General features: G+C 40.7%; 1 protein-coding gene across 1 annotated transcript; it reads right to left on the bottom strand.

Annotated features, from left to right (window-relative positions):
• Window positions 1–731: 731 nt before the first annotated feature.
• On the bottom strand, window positions 732–5615 carry LOC108895455 (zinc finger protein 703). Its single transcript, XM_018694292.2, has 2 exons — window positions 4992–5615; window positions 732–3909 (listed from the first exon to the last, which is right to left on the bottom strand). The coding sequence occupies exons 1-2, from the start codon at window positions 5232–5234 to the stop codon at window positions 2374–2376; spliced, it is 1779 nt and encodes a 592-aa protein (XP_018549808.1). The 5' UTR covers window positions 5235–5615; the 3' UTR covers window positions 732–2373.
• Between the last annotated feature and the right edge of the window lie 7693 nt (window positions 5616–13308).

Raw genomic sequence — 13308 nt, forward strand, 5'->3', positions numbered from 1 at the left:
TGCTGACTAGTCTACTGACAAACGATTACATCTTCTTCTTCATCTTCAACTGGTAGAGCTGGTGAGGAAATTATTAAATAGATTTGAAGACATTTTGCTTGTTTTTCAGAGAGGTACTGTTATACAAAGACGCAAAACTGAAGTAAATAAACTTTCATAAATCAAAAAATAACACATTCAAACCGAGATGACCATCAAAATTGTTGTGAATGAAAACAATTAAACTTCAAAGTCATGATGAAATGGAAATAGTACCTTCAAACTGTAACTACGGGCAAAAAGATTTGAAAAAAAAAATGGTGTTCAGTCCACTGAAACAAACTATACACTAAATCCTCTTTTATATTTCTTTTTTTCATAATTTTCTTGTTCTTCCCTCTTTTTGTTTTTGCTTGTTTTTTGTCTTATCTGTCAACTGTTTTTGTTGCGTAAACCAAAAGGGAGAAAGAAAAATCAAAAAAATCAAAAAATCATTTCATGATTATTTTTAACTCAGGAAGATGTATAGAAACTGATAAAGACACAAGGAATTGTCACTTGATGACTGTATCTAATGTTTTTTTGAATAGAGACTGACCTTTCAAGAGAATTCATTCAGTGTGTTCAGTGTGCCACTATAACCAGTAGTGGGCTTCTTCATCTACCTGAACAGCTAATGCCAGTAGATATTTAGATTCAGGTTGTCTGTCTGATGAAAAACTGACAAAATCAGAAATGAAGACAACAGAAAATACATCTTCAGTGTGATTTATTTAACAAAATATGACCTCCCCTTTCACTGGATACCACCACAGGGTGCCCCAATTTTACAAAAAATACCACATCTCGTTTTTATTTATTTGCTGTGAAAATAAAGAAATCAAAAAAGCTGAGGAGTTCAGAGAGAGATGTGATTTCAACATTCATTCTCAAGAAGTGTTAAGACATGACATATTCAACATCTGTCATCTGGCTTCCCACATGTTTGCTCAGAGGACTGTAAAATGAGAACAGATTTATATGGTAAACATGAAAGCTAGATTCCCGGTATAAAATAAATACAACTTCTCAGTAGGAATAAACAGAACATAAGGAATCAAAACAAATCATCACAAACCATGGGGCTGAATAAACACTTAAGTGTGTATGCTGCGTTGAGCTTACATGCATCTCTTTCAGGGAGAAAGCGACCGTGGCCAGACTTACATCAGCCCATCAGCTAATTGCCATCCCTGCCACACTACATTTTTCTGCACTAAATCATCACCATTTGCAGCGAGAACCCTGAACATCCAAGAGCTATAATACAGCGTCCAACCATCAATTTGCCATGCCCACAGGGCAGCAAAGAGTCACCTAAGGGCAGTTGCGTCTGTTGCCAAAGTATCCGAGCAATGTGCAGACATGCAAGAGCCACATGTGTCCTCTAATCTTTAGGAGTGAAGCCTGATTAGAAACACCAAATCTCAGATATAATGTAGAAAGAAAAGTGTGAAGATGCTCTCAAGTCAAAATCCAGGACTTGCGCTCCATCCTAGTTCCACTTAAATCCAGTCTAGTCACAAGATGCAGCAACTTGCCGCATTTAAGTACTAACTTAAAGTAATACTTAGACATTTTGGGAAATACACTTATTTGCTCTCTGGGAAAGAATTAGAAGAGAAGATTGATACCATTGTCATGTCTGTCCTGTAAATATGAAGCCTCAGCCAGCAGCTAGCGAGCTTAGCACAAAGACTGGCTGGCCTGGCTCTGTTCAAATGTAAACGCTCACTACAGTTGGGTACTGATCAACACTAGAGCTGCTACAATTACTAAATGAATTCATTAGTTAATCAGTTTTTCCGACAAAAAACATTTGCTAATTCATGCGTATCAAATGTGCTTTTTCTGGCCACATATGATAGTAAGTGAAACATCTAAGTTTTGGATTGTTGACTGGACAAAACAAGATATTTGCACCAGACTCTGGGAAACTGCAACGAACATCTCTCACAATTTTTTGAAATTTTTTAGACTAAATGATTAGTTGATTAGTCAAGAAAGCAGTTGATATTGAAGATAATTGTTAGTTGCAGCCCCAATCAACCTGTTATATCTTAATTTCTGATTTACAAGGGGTTAGGTGTTGAAATATTTCTTGGCTAACAGCCCCATTTGCTTGCCTGGAAACTGTTCCCATGTAAAACTTTGAGGTGCCCATAGGTTCATTTTGTAACCAGGATAGTTGTTTCACTCTGTTTCCGGTGTTTGCGCTAAGCCAAGCTAACTGGCAACTGATAACAGATATGAGAGTAGAAGCAATCTTCTCAGTGAACTTTCCACCAGAAAGCAAATAAACAAATTTCACAATTTGTCAAACTATTCCTTTAAATGTTCAAGCAGATGGTATTATCACTGGTATCCCAGTGCAGATGTGGATCCAAGTCTTTGACTGTAGAGAGCATAATGAGGGTAGTACGGGCCTGTAGTGGGCAGAGAGTGCAGGGAGATGGAGGAGGGACCAGGGGGCAGATGGACCTTATTGTAGGGGTGATAGCGAGCTAAACCCAGACTGGGGGGAGCCCTGAGAGAGAGGGAGCTGGGCATGGAGCCTGGACTGCTCTGGTGAGGGAGGTGAAGGTGGCAGGAGGCAGGTCCAGAGGAGGAAACTGAGAGCAGCTTACTGTCCATTCCCACAGGCAGGGCTGTGTGTGTGCGGAGGTGAGCCAGGAGCTCATCTGAAGTGGAGAAACGTTTGTCGCACGGACCCCCAGCTGAGACCCAGTTACAGGCGTGAGGCAGGGGGTCGTTAGGGAGCATGAAGCCGTACGTGTAGAGAGGATGGGAAAGGGAAGAGGACGCGCTGGATGACAGAGAGCTTTGGTGGAGGGAGTGGAGCGGGTGGGAGGGATACACCAACGGGAAGCTTGATTTGAGGGTGGAGGAAGGGTCATGGATGCAGGAGTTGCAGTTGCTACCGCTGAGATGGGATACACTTGGGTAGCTTAGACAATAGGGGTCCCTGCATAAACCCTGCATGAAGGAAGGAGGGGAGGTGCCCGTGAGAGGGCTGGAGCTGGGGTGCTTTCCTGGGACTGCCATACTTCCCATGCTGAGGCTCGACTTTGTTGGGTCCAGCCCAGGAACAAACTGAGATGGGTAGCCTGCATAGGCCCCCACTACAGATCCATGGTAGCCCATATTAGAGGACGGCAGGGGGAAGAGTGGTTGGCTTGTCTTGTAAGGAGAAATGGGTGTAATATGTCCAGGGCCGAGGTTAGGCTGGGCAGACTCTGCTTTACCTCCATCATGGTTGGAACCACCATCAGAGCTGCCGTTACTGCAGTTTGTGGTGGCTCGAACGTGGCTGGAGTTTGCATGGTGAGGACTGTCCGAGTTGGCCTTGTTCACATCAGCATCTTTTTTGGGATGATTATTATTGCTGCTGCTCGTGCTGGTAGGACTGCCCTGCTCATGTGCAGTTTCTCCGTTGGGAGTCTGGGAGTGCGACGTGGGCTGTCCACCAGGGGACTGGCTCTGTTTGTGAGGCTGCTGCTGCTGCTGAGTGTGTCCTGGTGGGGAGCCATTGCTGGCTCTAGAGCTGGGTGAAGCAGCGTGGGGTGGGTAGGACTGCTGGCCACTGGTTGAATTTCCGTTGGGGGTTACATTATTGCTGGGTACTCTGAACCCAACTTTGTCGTTGCTGCTGGTGACTCCATCTCTGCGACAGTCCCCACTGCCTTTGTTATAGGGCTTGAAGCTAGATTTGTCCTCCAGAGAAGGGCGGTGCTCCCCGAGCTTCAAGCTGGAGACAGACGACCGACTGCTGGGCTCCTTGTCCCCCTGACTGCAGGAGGAACCCAGCTTGGAGGAAGATGGAGGGTCTGGTTTACCAATCTGAGAACAGGTCTGCGCCAGCAGGGCCAAAGGACTTTTTTTGGCATCCAGCTACAACAAAGTATAGATAATGATTAGCTCTTAGATTTTTTCTATTGCATTCTGCCCAGAGACATTTTGCCTTTCAGTCACAATAACCCAAACCAAACAACAGCGGTCCTCTGTGATCAGCTGAAGGCCTGTAAACTCACTTTTCCTTATCGATTACTCTGACAATTATTTTCTAAATCAATAGCTTTGCTAATAAAATGTTCTAAAATAGAGAAAAATTATACATATAATTTCCCTGAAGCCAAGGATATGTCTCCAAATTGGTGTTTTTAGAGCTTAAACAGCCACTTCATCTGTTGTTGTTCTCTGGTTCTAGCTTCTCAAATTAGAGGCTGCTGTTCTCTCTTGTCATTTATCATTTTAATATGAGAATCGTTGGATTTTGGACTTCAGGCTGAACAAAGGTGGTGTCTATAAGACAGTCTTGCTCTTATAGACACCACCTTATGCTCTGGCAGAGGTGATTGGTATTTATAACATTTCACACACTAAATAATTAATGGAAAAAACAATAATGTATTGTAGTTGTAGCTGCAGAACTACTTATTGTGCGTTTCCTTCGACCAACAATCTAAACCCAAAAACAAACAAACAAACAAACAAACGGTTAACTACCATATATGTCAAAAAACAACAGCAAATTCTCAATTTATGATCAAAAAAGTTGCTAATTAATTTTCTGTTACCGGCTAATCAATTCATCAGGTAATCATTTCAGGGCCATTTAAACATATGATTAAGTTCTCACTACTTGACTGGGGTTATTTTGATGCCTATTACGTAACTTGCATGATAATAACACAAGATAAGGTCAGCATTTGTTTGTTGTTTCAGAAAACACATTTCATTATTCGGGTGAAAGTTAAATGAAGGGCCAAAGAGATAAGATGGTTATTCTTTAATGTTAAGATTATTTTTATTCAGAATTCTCAACTACTGTGGAATTTAATCTAGGGCTGGGTCACAACGGATACACTGACAGCTATCTTTACATTTCCTCCACGCTGCTGTGAAATCAGGCGCACTGTGGTGCAAGAATAGAAATGATAAAAGTGTAATGTTGCGTTAAAAGACATTAATACCTCGATGCTCACTGGCGCGGACGTCAAAGGCTGTAAATATTCCGGGTGTAGCAAGTGTCCGGTGTGCGCAGTCAACATCTTGATAACTCGGATAGGAAGCCGCTTTGCCTGCCGAAGTGGGTCCAGAGGGGTCAACAAAGACACCACGGCACCGGGGCGAGAGTTTTTACTGTCGCTGGTCTCACTGAGCACGATCCGCTTACTTACACGATCCGCAGCTGATCCTAAAGGGAGATATTTCATTGGAGAGAGGGCGCTGCGCTTTTAGGGCGTGCGTTACTCGTTAGTCCAAAATAGTGCTTAAATGTTGTTGTAATCCATGCAGCCACCGGTCATGTCCCGAAAACACAGCTGGACGTCCTTAAATGTCCCGAGGGACGGAGAAGACTCTCAGTCCCGATGCATCTTCATTTTCTCCTACTCCAATTTTCAATTTCAATTTCCAAACCAAAAATAGTAATGGTAATTTAAAAAATCCACCGTGTGTATATGAGCGGGTAAGACACTGAGTTCTGTCTATAGAGGCATAAGAGACCACCACTTCATAGACTCCAAGTGTTGAGTGCAGATGCGTGTCTACGGTCCGGACTTCAGCAGCTCACTGATCACCGCAGGCAGACTTCAAAGTGAGGCAGCCGCTGACTGTCCGCTGGGTGGCCGCGTCAGTGATGCGATGGGAGGGGGAGGACGTGCGTGAAGGCGGAGCGACGTCGTCCTTCAACTGACAATCCCAACTCCTTTCACATATTTGCTAAGCCTAATGTAATAACTCATAACTCACTCACTACTTGCTGCTGCTGAAGCTTAAGTAACGGTCGCGGATTTTCCAATGTGTTAATGTGAAATATATTATGGAAAATTTTAACTAATGTGAGAAGACTAGAAACAGCAGAAATTCTGATATTAACAATCTGTGCCTATTGTTGTCATTAACCTGATATATAGACCGAATAAAAATCTAAAACATGTTAAATAAAAAACAATTTCATGTGACCATTTACTAAAAATAATAAACGTTTACTGAGGTCTTGACACATGCCTAATAGGCCGCTACCTTTTGGACATGTTTTGAAGCGTTTCTTTCCAGGCAGATTATCAACTGCTTCTCTGAGCTTGTTAATTTGATAAATTTAGATAAATCATGGTTATCAGAGAACATTTCACAAACACCCTTTGCAGTTCTAAATTCTATTCTCATTAGTGATTTATTTATTTCTCATTTAAAGCAATTGAAATTAGCATAAATTCATGAAAAAAAGTAGTTTACAGCTGAGTAAGCGTTGCCTAACAACGGTTGCTAGGCACCAGCGCCTGCTTTAATCTATGACTTCAGGTTCGAAGAATGAGTGACGCAATTGATGACGTATAACGCAGTCTTTAACTAGTCCACATATTCCCTGTATTACAGACATTTCTGAAAGGACAACTGACAGACATACGTGAAAATTCAACCAAGAATTTTGTAAACCAAGGAATTTGTAAACCGTGATACACACAACAATTACGATGGCTCAAAAAGAATCATCCGAGATGGTGGAAATACCAGAGGTTAAAATCGACACTGTTCGTCCGCTCATCGAATCCTTTTTTACAAGGATGAGAGCAGAACAGCTGAGATTGTTAAATATGGGCGAATCTGACAATGCAACAAAAGTTATGATAGCAGACTTGATTTTGGACATAATAACGAAAGTTTCACAAGTCTTGCTGAGGGCTCTAATTAGCCAAAATGTATCATTGTCTAAGGAAAATGTTCTGGACAGTCTCGGCAACACGCTCTTTCTGAGTTTTGCAGAGGTTCTGGAAGTTCCAGACCTGGTCCCCTGCGTCAGCTCAGAGAAGCTGTCAAAATTGGTGGCAAAAGAGGTTGCAGAGAGCGTCAACTCTGCTGTCCCCGTAAGTGAGTACCCTGAAGAGGTTGTGATAAAACACATCACTCCTCCTCGCAGGCTTAACACAATGATTACCCATGCCTGCAAAATGATAAAGTCATTCGCACACAAGATGAAAATTTTGTGCAAACCACGGCCATATAGGAAGAGAGGAAGCCCGACCACCTCCATAAAGACACGGGATGATGAGAACCAAATCGACCAGGAGGATATGACATCTTCAGATGATGACGATGAGCAATCAGTCAAATCTGTAGAACCAAAAACCTCAGGGGAGATCTCATCAGAGGACAGCATTGTCATTGAGACAAGTAAAGCTGTCCAAGAAATTATTAGCAAGGAGGTGAGTCAAATCATACAGCCTCTGTTGGATGATGTATCGGACTCTGAGTATGATCTGCTGCAGTCTCAGTCTTCTCTGGAGATAAAAATTGTGGCAGATGAAATTGCTCAGTCGATCATTGAAGAGATTGAGAGTCTGAAAATGACAGAATCTCCAGGTCCAAGCTCAAAAGTTCCACAGAAGAAAAAAATGTCCTTGAAAGGAGTTGAGCAGAAAATCAAGAACTTTTTCGCAAAGGGCTTTGCCAAAGCATCCATATATTGTATGCTGGCACAACTAAAGTCAAAATTCCACCATACCTCCAGAGTTAAAAGCAGGGAGTCAATCCAGTCATTCATGGCTAGTGTTGACACTCTGCTTCAGACAGAGGACAGTGAAAAGGAAAAACATGGAAAAGAGGTTTGTGTGTTCCAGAGATTCAGAGATGTTTCACCTGCTAAAGTTCTGGTATTCACAGAAAAACTTAGTGATCTCCTCTACAATCACGTCACAGAGGGGACACTCCAAGTTCCAGAGATAATTCCAGAACAAACTCAAAAGAAGAGAAGACGCAGGATATTGCCAGTCCCTAAGTTACGATCTAGTCTGTATAATGACATAAGGAGCAAAGCACAGTGTTTCCTGGCAATGATGAGCTGGTGGCTGAACACTCAGGTGGACAGCCACAGTGAAAGGGTCACACTTGCTTTAATGGACACTGGGTCAGAGGTAACATCACAGCTCAAAGAGGTCATCACTGAGGAGGAGGAGGCAGCACCTTTGGCAGTGTCTAGAGCATCTGCCTCAGTTTCCCAGAGAGCATCGCCCTCAGTTTCCCAGAGAGCATCGCCCTCAGTTTCCCAGAGAGCATCTCTCTCAGTTTCCCAGAGAGCATCTCCCTCAGTTTCACAGAGAGTGTCTCTCTCAGTTTCCCAGAGAGCATCTCCCTCAGTTTCACAGAGAGCATCTCCCTCAGTTTCCCAGAGGACATCTGCTGTGCAGGAATCAATGCAGGAAGCAAAAAAGAAAATGTCTGTCAGAGTGCTTGTGACAAAGCTCGTGTCACGCATATTCAGGAAAGCCAAAGTGACCTGGACCATCGGGGACTCAGACGCCATCATTCAGCGTCTGTTTGACAGGACATGGGTCACCGTTGAAGATGTCAGTTTTAATGTTACACCAAAAATCTTTAAAAACCTCGACAAGGTCATTTTCCAGGACTTGTGCAAGTGGTGGGACTGTCCAGAGAACTTGCTGATTTCCATGAATTTAGGGGAGCCAGAACTTGAAAAATACATCGCCGCCTCTTTCAGACTTTACCTGGTACCACGAAGAAATGCCATCGTAAGGTTTTTCTCCTATGTGGGCAGAGCCTTCTCCAACACCTTCAGGTGCAGAAACAGGTGTAATGTCACTTAGATGACATGTAATAGAGCTCCAGTCCTACATCACTTCGAAGTTACCTCTTGCTCACTTGGCTTCTGTCCTTGAAGGGACAGAGGACTGTGGTGCGGGAGGTTACCTAGATTTGGGTTAGGGCTGGAGTTCTCAGGGCCACCTCAGTGCGCAACCTCACAGCTACAAGGCGAAGGTTCGGTCCCCGAGCCAGAACCTTTATGTGTTTGAGCGTTGTCTATTTTGGTGGCAAGGGTTTTCTCCGGGACCTCCGGTTTCCCCACATTTCCAACAAAAAAACAAAACAAAACAAAACAAAAAACCAAACAACAAAAAACAAACAAAAAAAACCAAAAAAAAAAAAAACCAAACAAAAAAAAAACAAAAAAACAAATAATAATAAAAAAAAAAACTCAAACTAAAATTCTACTGTTTCTGTTGCATTCATGAAATCCGATGTGTGAAAAGTACATTGAAATCAGTCTCTTTTGCTACAGTGTTTTTTTCATGTAGTGTTTTTTTGAGGGTCATGCTGAGAAATATACAAATTCATTCTCACCTAACTACAGGGTATCCTTGATATGCTGATATGCACGCTGAATGATTTAAACAATTTAAACATTTAAAATGCTATATCATACAATAACTTTTACTCATGATCTAATTGGGAAAATAACTGTGTTTGTTATATTATGTTTGTGGACATTTTGGTTTTTATTTCCACCATAAAATATTGTGATTTTACTTTCTGTGTCCTCAATAATTTTAACAGGACAAGCCATGCTTGGTTATTGAAATTATATATAATATTATATACACATGTTGATGGAAAAAATTAAACAGCACCAGTGTTTTGTGTTTTCATTAACTGGGAAATTCTAATCTAATATTCTTAGACAGATTTTTGTCTGTTAGGTAAAACTGTACCATCTATGGACTGCAGGAGAGTCTAACAGGAGATGCACAAACAAAAGCAAAAAAAAAAAAAAAAAAAAAAAAAAGACTATAAGAGAAGATCTGATGTCACAGGGGTTTGGGGCTTTAGTAACAAAAATTTCAGCTACAAAGCAAACAATCTGTGGACCACAAATCATGAGGTTCAGTATCTGAGTACAGTTTGAAGATACTGAACATCAAATATTTGACATATGACCATGTAGTAGTTAAATCCAAAGGGCAGTCTAAATGAAACCACATAATCATGAATATGTGGCAAACTAAACCTTTCTCAAAATGTCAGATGGGATCATATAATTTCCATCTCATGAAACATAGATTTAAGGCATGAGCAGGAACTCTCACTGACCAGGAGTGCACTGACAACTTCACAGAGAGGGATACTGTGAGTGTACTGGGATGTGGTGTGTAAACCCCTTATTAAAACTAAAAATGCTCTTTAGTGAACGCAATGATCCAGAGAACAAAGTCAGTGAGCAGTGGAAACAAGTCATATGGCCGCATGAGTCATCTGTGACTGTGTTGTCAACAAGCAGATGAGTACATGTAGGGCACACACTAAAATGGGTTTACCAGTCCAGATGCTTGTAGCTCCATTATGACTTACAGTGTAGTACTAGCACAGAGATGTTCAAACTGTGAAGCATGCGTCAGAATTTGTAGTCATCTCTGTCAAATATAAACACACAGACATGACAAACAAATTGGAATTGGAGTGACACTGTGTATTTAAGTAAAAACACTAAATAAAATCCATGCCAAATAAGAATAAGCAATATTTTGGTAGCAATCAGATGAACAAACCATATTTGTGTAATGTACAGCTAAGTCAGTGAGCAGTGCGTTAGAAATTGGAACAGATATTGCACTTACATGTTATATGTCAAATCGGTGTGACCTACTTTTTTCACATAAGGCTATTACCACATTACATACATATACTGTACAGAATGTTCTTTCACATTTCATAAGTGACAATACAAACTGAAAAAGACATCAAAGTAGTTGACAGATGACCAAACAGGATGAGTCATATATTTCCTAAATGCTTGATTCTAAACCCACAATAGTTCACAAACTTGTTTGCAAGTGTCCAACAGTGTGTTGTGCGTTAAATAGCTATGTATCAGGGAACTATACACATGCAGCTATGTAGCTGTCATTTAGATATAGAGCTGAATGCTACTTTGAAAATATTGTTTCATTATTATATTGGGGTTGAAAAGACATTTAGTCTCTCTTTATTAACAATTTTAATCTCTTACTTAAAAAGTTCAGGTATGCTTTTAATTTGACATGTACAGTGACAGATCATTTGTCTTCTGGCTTTTGCTCTGAGCATATCTGAGCACAAAAAAATCAATAAAGTACACAGAACATGTCACACTAGAGTCTATTTTCTTTTATTAATTTATGCCATTTTTACCAGTGAAGAGAAATGTGATAAAGACAGATTGCCTCTATATTAATGGTTCTATAAATCTGGAATGTTAATAACTTTATTGCATTACCGCCTGCTGACTGACTTTGCAATGAGCTAATTTTGCTAACCTAATTATACAATGAATTGGTTAAAGTACTTAAAAATTACGGCTGACAAGAACTATTAGCAGCAGCCCAAAATAGTCTGAGTCTGAGGGGCTTTGATTCTCTGAATCCTTTGCTGCCTCAATTGAGTGCGAAATCATTCCTAATCCCTCATTACCTGTGGGCAAAAGGCTGCATAATGTGAATTAGCTGATGGATATTTGTACATATCTTCCAGGGTCCTACTTAATCTTCAAAAGCAATGGTTCACACATAAATAGAAAGAAAGAGTAATAAATGGACACTTAATTAAAAGCACAGTTTCTGTAAAACACAGTCCTTACAGGCCTTGTTAACTCTCTGGAATCAGCATTAAGTCAATGTTTTTTAAAGGACAACATTGGGTTAAAGTAACTGTTGCCTTGACCTGATGCCCTGAACAGCAGAACAGCTACTCATGGCCATCCATCAATGTCCCATCTGTGATAAGAAGCTGAGAGTGGGAGCACCATCTCATCAGGAAACAAGGTCACAGCCTGCACCACTGTAGAGGAGACAGTACTTGTGTGGCTTTGGGAGAGAACATAAACAGCAGGAGCAGTGGTTTGACTTATCAAGTGCTGGTATAGTACAGTTGTTGTTAGAGAGAGCATTAACATTTTTTTTAAAAAGGCATTATACATCTGCTCTGAATGCATTATTACTTTCTTCTTTTCCCCTTACATGATACTGTAGATCTACATCTGAGAGTAAATCAGTATTTGTATAAAATGTGCAGTAGATGAAGATTCATGGGAGTTGAGAGCTGGCTCAGGAGAAAGTCAGAAACTACAGTACATGTATCATTCTGTAAATAATAACTGCTGCCTCGATCTGTGATTCTTTTTGTGTTATTGTGTGACTTTCAGTAGTGGAAATATGCAGATCTTTCACATAAGTAAAAGTACCACACAATAACACAAAAAAACTAACCAATCACAGTAACAGTATTCAAGGAACTCCCATGTTCTGTCCGTTAAAATGACCATTTTTGTCAATGGAGTCTGGTAGCATTAGAGTGATTTTTCTGGTTAAACGAAAAGGGTCTCACTCTTTAATAAAAAGCTCTGTCTCTGTAGGGATCCTATCCATAATGTTGTCAAACAGTCTGAGCCTGTCAGTGGCAAAAACATGATTGCAGTGGATGATGAATGCACATTGCACTGCAGTGGATCATATGACCACTTGTACGTAAAAAGGGTCCGGAAACATGACTCCAAATGAATGCTAACATTGCTCATATCTGCTGATGTGTAATAGTTACATACAATAGTTAGTTAGTTTGCAAACAAGTTCATGTTAGTATGTTTGCAGCTTGTTACTATGAACCCCAGTGGCAAAGTAATCAGATATTGCAGGTTTAACTTCTATTAACCATGACTACAAGTAGTTATCATTTTATCCTTGACCATGATGTTTACTTTACCTTAATGAAGTATTTATTTCAATTAACTTAACATAACTAAACCATGACCATTGTGTTGTCACATCAGATCTGTAAACGTGATTTATAGCAGTTTTGTAAGTCACTGACAAATTCAGCTTTTCTGATGATAGAGGTTTCAGACTGGACTTATACTACTGCTTACTTTTGTTGTTTGATTAGCAGGACTGCATCCCTGCTGAGCCTAAGATTAAACAATGCATGTTCAGCAGGGTTGTGATCGCAGTGTTTAAGCTATTCTTTAAGTGTTATTTTATGGGTTTTATTTTCTCAACCTTTATCTGACATGCTACAAGCACAAAACAGACTTCTCATAATCATCTCTGTGTTTACTAAGGTTACTTTTTGTAATCATGCGTTCATTCTCTCATTCAAGAGTTGACTATAGTGTTAAACACAGAGTCTGGTCATAACCCCATCACGCCTTCGTTCTTGGTATGTAAACTCCTACCCAAAGCGCCAAAGGCTGCAGGTGTGGATCCTTTCAGGCTGAGGAGTATGTGCAGAAGAAACAAGGATGTGTTGGAGGAGAGAGGAAAGACTAAGACAAAAGAAGGGCGAGCAGAAGAGAAGCCAAGGAAGGTCAAACGCTGAGAATGAGGCCACAATAAACAATAGGGCTCTTCTCTTTAACTTCTCATGACTTGCCTTGAAGTTGGTCATTAACAAGCAGTGACATAGTCTGTGAGTGATTACTGTTTCCTGTTGTTGCCTAATTTGAAACTGGTTTCCTCTTGTTCC

This window comes from Lates calcarifer, linkage group LG9 (assembly GCF_001640805.2).
Source record: "Lates calcarifer isolate ASB-BC8 linkage group LG9, TLL_Latcal_v3, whole genome shotgun sequence".
Classification (NCBI taxonomy): Eukaryota; Metazoa; Chordata; class Actinopteri; family Centropomidae; genus Lates; species Lates calcarifer.

What these genes read in the sequence shown, in the direction of transcription:
- LOC108895455 (XM_018694292.2), bottom strand. Translation starts at nt 5,234, where the DNA reads ATGAAATATCTCCCTTTAGGATCAGCTGCGGATCGTGTAAGTAAGCGG. An exon ending in CCGCGCCAGTGAGCATCGAG is followed by an intron (nt 3,910 to 4,991) that starts GTATTAATGTCT and finishes ACTTTGTTGTAG; the next exon opens with CTGGATGCCAAAAAAAGTCC.